We start from the raw sequence: 11,002 nt of genomic DNA, 5'->3' as shown, positions 1-11,002 counted from the left end.
CGGCGGCCTCGACCGGGGCTGAGCTATTGGCCGACGGGGCCGGCTGGAGGTGGATGACGTGAGAGAGCGAGTAGAGCGTCGGCCTATCCGGAGCGAGGGGCGGGGTCGAGCCGGGGCTTGGCGGGAAAAGCAAAGCCGCGTTCGGGGCTGATGGGCGTTGTAGTCCAGCCGCGCAGCCGGGAAGGCGATGGCGCCGCTGAGGATCCGCTGCGTGGTCTCCTTCTCCTCGCAGGTGACGAGACCTCGCTTCCCGGGGCCCTCTGGGGACGGGGAGAGCTCGGACGAGCAGTCCGGTCGTGGGGACGCAGCCGCGCCCGACACGTGTCTGCTTCTGGGCCCGGCTGAGGAGCCTGGGAGGCCCGCGTGTGTGTGTGTGTGTGTGTGTGTGTGTATTTGACGAAGGGGGTCCTTGCACCTGATAGGCCTTTGCGTGTCAACAGGAAACCCCCATGAAATGCTTTCCTCTAATTCCCCCTTTTCTGGGCCAGGACCCCAAATACCCCGTGGAGAACCTCCTGCTGGAAGACGGGGTTCAGCCCTGGCTCTGCTGCCCCTTGGACCGCAGCCGGCAGCTGAGAGCCGAGTTGCAGCTGGAGCAGGCCGGCTGCATTGGCTACGTCGACGTAGGTAAATGCTCCTTTGGATGGGGGGGAGTAAAAGGTTTGTCTTCCACTTCTGCATAAACTGTATAAAAAATTAAATTAAAAAAAGATAAATAAAATGCAAGGAAGATCCACTCAGTGACTTAAGACTGTCGTATACAGGGAGTTCTTGACTTACGATCCCAATGGAGCCCCCAATTTTCTTTTGTTAAGTGAGCGTTGACCCATTTTATGGCCTTTCTTGCCACGTTGGTCAAGTGAATCGCTGCTGCTGCTAAGTTAGTCACACAGTCGTTAAGTGAATCTGGTTCCCCCCCCCATTGGCTTTGCTTGTCTGATGGTCGCAAAAGGGGTTCGTGTTACCCCAGGGTGCTGTGACCGTCATAAATAGGAACCCGGGGCCCCGAAATTTGATCAGGTGTCCACGGGGATGCAGCAGCAGTCGTAAGTATGAGAAATGGTCATTAGTCACTTTTTCAGTGCTGTAAGTTTGAATGGTCATTCAATGAGTAGCTAAAAGTCTCTGTCATGCCCCTGTCAGAATCTGATTCAGAGGAGGAGGCCGAGCAGCTGACAGGGAGTGGGAGTGTGGCTCTGGTGGCTGTGGAAGAAACTGGGGAAGGGCAAAAGCCGGCTGGGCAGAGCAGGGAAGAGGTAGAACAAGGGAGAGGGGGTTCAGAGGAAGACCCAGGCTCACCCCCTCTCCATCCTAGGGCACACAGGGAGGAACGGAGAAGGGAGCAACGTGGGTTGCCTGGCTTACAGGGGAGGAAAGGGCCCTGATTCCCTTCATTGGCTGCAGCTGGGAACACAGTGTTTAAAAAGGGAGGTTACGCACAGCAAACTGTTGAGAGCCAATTGTGAATTATCTTTGTTCGAGGCTTATCTGGGTTTCTGGTGTCATCCCAACTCTGTGTGTTTTGCGGGACTTTCAAGTCTGCAATTCCTTCTCCTGCCCTGTCAGGCTAATTGTTGCAGTGTGGTTTTGCGTGGATTTTTATTTACAGTTTGGATGTACAGTACTTTGTTTTCGGACTGAATTTCCTTCATTTAAAGCCTGTTTTGGGGAGAGTTTTTTTCTCCAGCCAAGGTAACTGGACATTGGGGGGCAAAGCTGGAGGTATTAAAAGGACATTCCTTGCTTTATTTGACTACTGTGTTGCCTTTGTGCCAGGCCCCTTTGGGTCGTGGCAGCCGAGGGCTTGCTGTGCCTGCAACCGAGCAACTGACCGGTGGCTGTGCTGTGACTCGGCCCGAGGGAGGAGAAAGGGGGGGGGCCACGTGGGCTGGGGCCGGAGGGGCTTCCCTGGAGAGTAAGAGGGTTTTTCCTGCTTTTGGGGTCCCCAGGGAACTCGGGCTCTGCTTTCCTCCAGATCGAGGTGGGCCGCTCCTCCTGGCCTCCAGGTCGGGATTATCTCACCCTCCTTCCGACCACCACCTTGATGGGGCCGGCCGATGCCAAGTGGGACAGGAACCGCTCCGGGGTCCGGATGTTTAAAGAAGGTACGGGGGGCGGCTGGTCGGCCTTGGGTGAGGGGGCGGGGGTTGGACTAGAAGGCCTCCGGGGACCCTTTCCAGCCCGGGGATTCTAGGGGCCTGCCAGCATGCCGGAGCCGCCCAGGTTATGGACGATGGCCTTGGTTGTCTCGCGCAGGGGACTTGCTGGCTTCCGCTCTGGCGGAGAAGTGGGATCGTGTGCGGCTCACCTGCAGCCAGCCCTTCCACAGGCACGCCCAGTTCGGCCTGGCCTTCATCCGCCTCCGCACCCCGGAGGATACAGAGGAGAGCCAGGGGGCCCCCGCAGCCCCCTCCCCGGGTCAGGTAGGGCTTTGTGTGTGGAGGGGGCGGGGAACATGCATGGGGTTCAGGCAGGGGTGGGATTGTACCGGTTCAGACCGGTTCCGTAGAACCGGTTGTTGTGATTCTGAGCAGTTCGGAGAACCAGCAAATGGTGTCCCAGGATGGCCCCTCCCCTCCCCGCCTGCCCCGCCCCTCCCCACCCAGTCAGTCCTTATGGCGCAGGTGCAACGTCGCTGACCGTGTTCTCCCCCGGCCCAATCACGCCTTAAGGTAGTTCCTTCTCCCCCCTCCCGGCGATTAGTTGCTCTGAGGATCAGCTGTGCTGGGATCCCCCTCCCTGCCTTATCCTGCTTCCCCAGGAGGCGTCCTAGCCCCCCACACCCCGTTTTTCCCCTTCCTGGGCCCCAGGGAAGCTTTCCGGGAGCAAACCCCCCTCCCGAGGCTTCCTGAGGCCCAGAAGGCCCCAAAACGGAGGGTGGGTGCTGCAAAAAACCCCACAACCAAGCCACGCCCACCCAGTCGCATGGCCACACCCACAGCCCCGGTTGTTAACCAATTTGAACCGCCCCCTGGGTTCGGGGCCAAGGGAACAGGGCGCCTGGAGCAGGATGGGCCCAACCTGGCAGCTTTAGGACTTCAAGTCCCAGAATTCCCCAGCTGCCTACCACGCCCCCGGTTGCTGAGCGACCGGATAGAAATGGAGTCCTCAGCTTACAACTGTTCATTTAGCAATCGTTTGAAGTTCCAACAGCACCGAAAAAAAGAAGACTTATGGCCGGTTTCCACACTTATGACCGTTATAGCACCCCCCTGTGGTCAGGTGATCAAAACCGAGGTGCTTGGCAGGTGCTGACTCGTATTTACGACGGTCGCAGTTTCCCGGGGTCGCATGATCCCCTTTTGCAACCTTCTGTCAATGGGGAAGCCAGTTCACTTAAAGACCACGTGACTGACTTGACTTCAGTGGTTCCCTTAACCAGGAAGTGGCAAGTAGTGTTGTAAAATGGGGCAAAACTCACTTAACAAATGCCTGAGTTAGCAACATAAATGTTGGGCCTCGATCGTGGTCGTAAGTCGAGGACTCTACCGTACCTGTCTGCGTGAGTGAATAGTCGCAGAAGTTTTGTTCCTTGTTCTTTGCCTTCCTCCTGACGCCTCCTCCCCTTCCCAATTCCCCTTCCTCGGCCTCGTAAGTTCCTTCCTCTGTTTCCCCCTTAGGCTTCCCCGGAGTCGGCCCCCAGGCCAGGGGTCTCCAGTGGAGTCTTCGGTGGGACCCTTCCCCCAGCAGGGCCGTCGTAAGTACCCAGCTTTGCCGTGGGCCGCTCCGGCTGCTTGGCCACTCTTTGACTTATTTGAAACGGGAATAAAACTACAAAAAACCCCAATTTAAGCCAGGTCTGCTGGAAATGTAAGCAGTCACAGGGCACCTTTTTCCACGTCTGGTGGCTTTGCCCGAAAATCAAGAAACATTGGATAAAAATACGAACACAGATAAAAGAAATTACGCCCTTCCAAATAGACTTCAAAGCAGACGTTTTCCTATTGCGGATAATAAAAGGAAATTACACAAAAGAGATAAAGTATTTAATTCTGCACATAGTCACTAGAGCGAGACTGGTGCTCGCACAATGCTGGAAAGGGGATCACATGCCAACGGAAGGTTTAATAATCTAAAAAAATCTACGATTGCGCTGAAATGGATAAACTTACTCCAAAATGAAAGGAAAAGGAAGACTCAAAGTACTGCACGGTTTGGGAAAACTGGTACAAATGGATCAATGACAGGAATAAGCAAGTCAATAAATAAGGAATGAATAGTTCAGGAAGGATCATGGTTTCTCAAACGGCCATAAGATGGAGCCAGAAACCTGGGTTGTCTTAGTCTTAGTCTCAGAATTGACTGATATTACGGATAACTAGGAATACGAACTATGCGTGGGAACAATAACTGGCATGTAAGCACTGTCAAAATGGTTTGTGAAGTTTACAGTGTTTTTCGTCTTAATAAATATTGTAGTTTGTACCGGATGTTTTTTAAATGTTTCACAAAGATTTTTCCAAACAAACAAAACCAAAAAACCCTACGCAGCCCACCTGATCCGAAAGCATTGAACGCAGCGCCTATCCCTTCCCACGTGCGTCTGCGCCCTTGTCTCTCAAGGAGGCTGAAACTGGGTCTTCAGCGGTGCCCAGGAATCGTGGCGGGGCAAAGCTTTTCCCGCTCGGGGTGGGTGAGACCCCGGCCCCAATTCACCGGGGACCCTCTCTGCTTTTCTTTCCCCAGGTCCGCCCCCGGAGGAGAGGCTGCTCAAGCGGCAGCTGCAACAGCTGGACTCCACCCTCCGTGGCCTGAGCCGCCCAGCCCAGCTGGTCCTGAAGGCGGCAGCCTCGGCCCGCAAGCGAGCCCCCCTCCTGCCGGCCGGGTCTCCCCCACCGCCGGCTGCGAGGAGCAGAGAGGCAGCCCCAAGTCCCAGGGCACCAAGTGAGTGGGGGGTGGGTGGGGGGGGAGGAAGGGAGGCCCGGGGCCACCCCCTGGGTCCGTCCTCTGAAGGGGCTGGTTAGACCGGCCGCAGAAGAGGTGCCCTGAGAGGCTACCAGGAGTGGTTGTTAAAAGGGTTGGCCTAGAAGCCGGGAGGCGGCGAGTTCGAGTCCTGCTGTCTTAGGCATGAAAGCCGACCGGGCACTTTGGGACCGAGAGAAGGGAAACAATGGGAACGCAGGGTTGAACCGAGGCGTCCTCAGCGCTTTCTAATCCCGGTGGGCTTTTTGCAGGCCTTTCATGACCCCGCGAGGGAACATGATCAGTGCTAGCAGGGGGAAGGTTTGCAAAAGTTGAGGAGGAGGATGGGGGAGAAGGAAGAGCGGGTGAGGAGGAAGAGGAGGAAGAGAAGGACAACGACTGTGGGGTCCCTGGTGCTCTCTGAGCTGGGTGGTTTTCTGACAGACGTTTCATGACCCCACTAGGGAACATGATCAGTGCTAGGAGGGTGGGGGGTGCAGAATGGAGGAGGACTGTGGGGTCCTTGGTGCTTTCTGAGCTTGCAGAGCGTTTCGTGACCCAGCTAGGGAACATCATCAGGAGGGAGTCGGGGTTGATGGAGAGGAGGACTGGTGGGGTCTTGATGCTCTCTGAGCTGGGCGGTTTTCCTTGCAGAAGTTTCATTGGCAAACTACGTAACGTGGTCAATGCACTGAAGATGTTCCCTGGTTGGGCCATGAAACGCCTGCAAGGAAACCCACCCAGCTCAGAGATCCCTGGGGACCCCACCCCCTAAAGCAGCCTGTTGTTGGCCCCTCTGCTAACTGCCCCTCCCTTTTGCCCCCCCTCCCCCCGTTGGAGGTTTTTGGGGGGTACCCTGATGAGGTTTTCCAAGGTGACCTGAGGCCAGTGAGGCACTTTGGCCTCTCGTGGCCATTGCTATCTTTCTTCCGTATCCGGAAAGTTACTGTGGGAGCCCCGTCCTTTTTGGTCTGGGCGCTCAAACGCAAGGAACAGAAACCTGAAGAGTCTGGAGGAGGGTCATTTTTGCAGCCTCTGCCATTCAGCGCTGAGGAGGCTCCCTGCAGATCAGCCTTTTCTGTTGTGGGATCTGGCAAGTCGCCTTGGTCGCCACCGGTTGCTCTTTAACCGGCAAGTCCTTCCCGGGGGGTTTAGGTTGCCGGCATGTTTCATCCCCTCAGGGCCCAAAGAGGAGCAACCCGCCAGGAGCAGCCGCTTGAAAACAAAGAGGAGGAGGAGATCGCAGGGCGGCGCCAGGCGGTGAGTTGGCGAGAGCTGTGCCTTCCCTGGGCCCGGTTGGCTTTCTGGCAGGCCTGGTTATGGGGCTCGCTACAGGTAGCAGTCAGGTAATCACGCTCGGTAAAGCCTGAGTAAGGCCACACCTGGAGTCCTGCATCCAGTTTGGGTCACCACCTTATAAAAAAGATGTTGAGGCTCTAGAAAAAGTGCAGAGAAGAGCAACCAGGATGATTTTAGGGGACTGGAGGCTAAAACATATGATGAACAGTTACAGGAACTGGGCCTGGCTGGTCTAGGGAGGAGAGAAGGACCAGGGAGGCAGGAGAGCATCTTTCAATATTTGAGGGAGGGGCTGCCCCAGAGAGGAGGAGGAAGGGGGTCAAGCTGTTTTCTAAAGGCCAGACAAGGAATAATAGTGGATGGAAACGGACCAAGGAGAGATTCAACCTGGAAATAAGGAGGAATTTTCTGACAGGGAGAACCTCCCAAGAAGAAATTGGGCTGGCAACTGTCAGAAATGGTGGAGGGTCCCCTGCTTGGACAGCGGGTTGGACTAGATGACCTCTAGGGTCCCTTCCAACTCTGATTATCTGTTATTTTGAACTTGTGGGGCCTTCATTTCTGGGGGCTTTCTAGAAGAGGTTGGACTGTCATCTGTCAGAAACGGTGTAGCGTTAGGGGGTTGGACTAGATGACCTACAAGGTCCCTTCCAACTCTGTTATTCTGTTAGTCCTCGACTTACAGCCACAATGGAGGGCTGATTTTCCATTGCTGATAAGGCGGTTGTTGAGTTAACCACACCTGAGTTGATGAGGTGTTTTTTTTTCCCCAGTGGTTGTTAACGGAGTTGCTGCTGCAGTCATTAAATGAATCACATGGCCATTAAGCAAATCTGTCTCCCCCCATTGGCTTTACTTGTCAGAAATTGGGGAGGGGGCGGCGGAGGGACTTTAATCTGATGGGGATTCTGCGTTGAAGGGGAGAAAAACCCACCTGGACGGGGAGGGTCAGGCAGAGAAGGGAGCGGGGAAGATCCCCTAAGCAAGACAGTTGTGAAGAGGCTCCTTGCTCCATTTTACGACCTGTCTTGCCGCAGCTGTTAAGGGAATCACTGCAGCTAGGTTAGGAACACGGTCGTTAAGTGAAACCGGCTTCCCCGTTGACTCTGCTTGTCAGATGGCCACAAGCGCTGGGACCGTCACAATTACCGGTCGCGAAGGGTCCCAGTTGTGACTCCGTGACCATGGGGATGCCTCAACGGCCGTAAGTATGGAAACGGCCCCGAGTCACCTTTTTCCAGCGTCCTTGCAACTTTGAACGGTCGCTGAACGAATGGTCGTAAGTGCAGGACAGCCTGTAAAAGGAGTTTTGTTTGTTTTCCCCGCCAGGCCCAGGAATGGTTCTCAAAGGGAGGAGAGAGGCCAGAGCCAGAGTGGAAGACCACCAACCTGGGAAAGGGAGGAAGAGGAAGGAGAGGGCGGAGGAGGAGGAGGAGGAGGAGGAGCTGCGCTGGGCACCTGCCCAATCTGCGCAGGTGAGCCAAGCCTCGGGGCTGGTGGGGTGGGGGGCTCCCACCAGGAGGGTGAAAAACCCTGCAGGGGTGAGGGCAGAGGAAAAACGCCTTGTGTGCAGGCCACGCCAAAGAAACGGGACCCACAAGGAATTGGTCTTTGGTGCAAAGGCTCTCGGGGTCCATTAAAACAAGAAAAAAAGATAAATTGGTCAAGCGTCCAGAATCATCAGGTGCAACACTCAGTAATAGCCAGAGGGTAGAATAGGCGCATATGGGGGCAGAATTTAAATAGAAGGGGATGGGAAGGAACGTGATAGAGAGCAGAGTAGGAATAGGAATAGGAATAGGAATAGAATAGAGAATAGAATAGAATAGAATAGAAGTAGAAGTAGAAGTAGAATAGAAGAGAATAGAATAATAGAATAGAACAGAACAGAATAGAGAATAGAATAGAATAGAAATAGAAGAGGAATAGAAGAGGAATAGAATAGAAGAGAAGTAGAATAGAATAGAACAGAATAGAGAATAGAATGGAATAGAATAGAATAGAATAGAGAATAGAAGAGGAATAGAATAGAACAGAATAGAATAGAATAGAATAGAATAGAATAGAAGTAGAAGTAGAAGTAGAATAGGAGAGAATAGAATAATAGAATAGAACAGAACAGAATAGAGAATAGAATAGAATAGAAATAGAAGAGAGAATAGAAGAGGAATAGAATAGAAGAAGAATAGAAGTAGAATAGAACAGAATAGAGAATAGAATGGAATAGAATAGAATAGAATAGAAGAGAGAGAATAGAAGAATAGAATAGAATAGAATAGAATAGAATGGAATGATATGGAATGATATGGAATAGGATAGAATTCTTTTTATTGGCCAAGTGGGGTTGGACACACAAGGAATTTGTCTTTGGTGCAAAAGCTCTCAGAGTACATAAAGAAAAAATAAAATACATTCACCAAGAATCATAAGATACAACATTTAATGATAGTCATAAGTTAGTAATAAGCAATCCAATCATACTAGGAAACAAATAAAACAATATACATTGTAGAGATACAAGCAACACGGTTACAGTCATAAGTGGGAGGAGATGGGTAATAGGAAGGATGGGAAGAATAATAGGGATAGCAGTGCAGACTTTGTAAATAGTTGGACAGTGTGGAGGGAATTATGTGTTTAGCAGAGGGATGGCATTCGGGGGGGGGGGAAAAGAACCGTCCTTGTGTCCAGTTGTCCTGGTGTGCAGGGCTCGATTGCGTCGTTTTGAGGGTGGGAGTTGAAACAGTTTATGTCCGGGATGTGAGGGGCCTGGAGATGTTTTAAAGTGATATTGTTAGGTGAATCACTGCAGCGAAGTTGACAACACAGTTCCTAAGTGGCTCTGCTGGTCAGAAGGTTGCAAAGGTTGTTCAGGTGACTCCAGGACGTTGCAACCGTCGTAACTATGAGTCAGCTGCCAAGCGGCCCAACGTGGGTCCTCCAGGGGCGTCTGCTGGTGGGCAGAGTTCGGGGCCCGTCACCACCCTTTGCGTTCTCCCTTCCCAGGTGGCTTCCCTGCCGAGCTCCTGCCCGTCCACGCCTCCACTTGCGGGGAAGAGGGCGAGGGGGAGTGGGCCTCTCCGTCCCCCGCCTGGGGGTCCTGGGTGGAGTGCCCCCTCTGCCAAGGCCAGTTTCCTGCCTCCGAGGTGGAGGGTCACGCCAGCGGCTGCAGGGAAGAAGACGCCTAATCCTCGGCCCCAGGCGGCTGCCAGAAGGGTGGGGCTGAGAGACCCTCCCTCAAGGTCCCCGGAGGGAAGAGCCGCGAGAGGACGCAACGGTCGGAGTGGCCGAACCGATTCCAGATCTCCTCAGAGAGCCACCCGAGATGCTGAAAGCGGACCCACAAATATGCAGCGCTTTGCCTCTGGGCCCCCCGTCCCCCCCCAAGCGGATTGTAGCTACTACTAAGAGGGACGGCCTGCAACCTGGACACACTGGAACATTTCAAACGTCCAGATATTGGGGCTGTTTTAACCTGTTGGCCCCCAAAACCGCTTTTGATGATGAGGATGACTTGCAGCAGGCAGAAAAGGGTGTGATTCGATTCAGGAGCCTCTGGGTTTCTGTGGGGCGAGTAGGGAGGAAGAATTGCTCGGCTGTGATGAAGGGGGACGGGCATGGAGGCCGCAGGGTGGGGGGGTCCCTCTGGACAGGGTGCTTCAAGGCTCGTGGCCTTCAGTTTAAGGCCCCCCCCCCCAGGTTTTGTGGCATTCGGGGTGGAGGTTTCTCCTGGTCCTCTGAATTGGAGATGACGGGAGGGAGGGGGGGGGGAAGGGCGGCCCAAGAGGCTGCAGGTTGTCCCCAAAATCCTAGCTGGCATCTAGCGGGAACGTGACAAGGCAAGTTTTCACACAGCAAAGAAAGTTGCTGTCCTGGGACAGTTTGGCTTGATTCCTTTTGCACATGTCTCTGTCTGTCTGTCTGTCTGTGTGTCTGTCTGTGTACACATAAACTTGCTTGAAATACAAACCGAAAGAAGGATTTTTGTGTGTGTGTGTATGTATATATGTATATGTAATTTTATTGAAGAAACGTATAAGCATTTTTGTTTTTTGTCTTTTTAATGCACATTTTAAAAAATGTTTTTGTCTCATTGTGTTTTACATTTTTTTTAAATCCTTTTTTTTTGTACTTTAATCTTGTGAATAAAATAAGAGTTGTGCAGAAGAAAAGGTAGAAATATATAACAAGATAACATTAAATATATAACAAGAAGGAAAGATCCAGAAGAAATAAGAAGGCATAGCCAGCAAGGAAGAAAATAGAAAAGGAAAAAAAGAAAAGATTACGGTATATAGAAAGTGCCTTCCAATCTTTTTGACTTGAGGTTATAAATGCATTTATATATAAAGCTCTATCTTAATTTCTTTCATTCCGCCAGCCTTTCCAATCTTCAAGGCCATAAATCGCAAGTTCATTTTTCTCTTTTATTCAGCAAACTATCCGGTCACATAAATGTACTTGAACTTTCTCTAATCAAATCAGTTTTGTCCTCTCTGCTATTTCTGCTACCTTCACCATCTGTTCCTCCACTGTGGATCTTTCGGGGTCTTTCCATAACATGCAATTCTTGTTTGTCATAGTGATACCCATATATATTTTCACATTTATCTCGGGGTTTTTTTCCAATTCAATTCCATTTGTTTTCCCATTTTCATGTTCTTTGTCAACGTTTTTCGTCTTTCGTCCCTTAATTATAAAACCCGCTATAAAGCCCCTGAACCTGTTACTTTTCCCGTGAATATGTCTATTCCTTCAAGAGGTTCTTCTACAAATTATCACTAGGTGACCCACGAAGGCT

At 52.1% G+C, this 11,002-nt stretch overlaps 1 protein-coding gene across 1 annotated transcript; it reads left to right on the top strand.

Annotated features, from left to right (window-relative positions):
- The first annotated feature begins 106 nt into the window (after nt 1–106).
- On the top strand, nt 107–10,549 carry XNDC1N (XRCC1 N-terminal domain containing 1, N-terminal like). The gene is made up of 10 exons (XM_087936877.1): nt 107–232; nt 489–627; nt 1,950–2,105; nt 2,257–2,423; nt 3,621–3,697; nt 3,816–3,817; nt 4,687–4,884; nt 6,084–6,162; nt 7,531–7,676; nt 9,208–10,549. Exons 1-10 carry the CDS (start codon nt 188–190, stop codon nt 9,387–9,389), a joined length of 1,191 nt encoding a protein of 396 aa, XP_087793003.1. The 5' UTR covers nt 107–187; the 3' UTR covers nt 9,390–10,549.
- The last annotated feature ends 453 nt before the right edge of the window (nt 10,550–11,002 follow it).

The sequence above is a fragment of the Pseudonaja textilis genome, chromosome 7 (assembly GCF_049901715.1).
Source record: "Pseudonaja textilis isolate UNSWEBS1 chromosome 7, rPseTex1.2, whole genome shotgun sequence".
NCBI classification, from domain to species: Eukaryota; Metazoa; Chordata; class Lepidosauria; order Squamata; family Elapidae; genus Pseudonaja; species Pseudonaja textilis.
The sequence above is the reverse complement of the archived record's forward strand: the minus strand, read 5'-3'. Positions and strand labels throughout refer to the sequence as shown.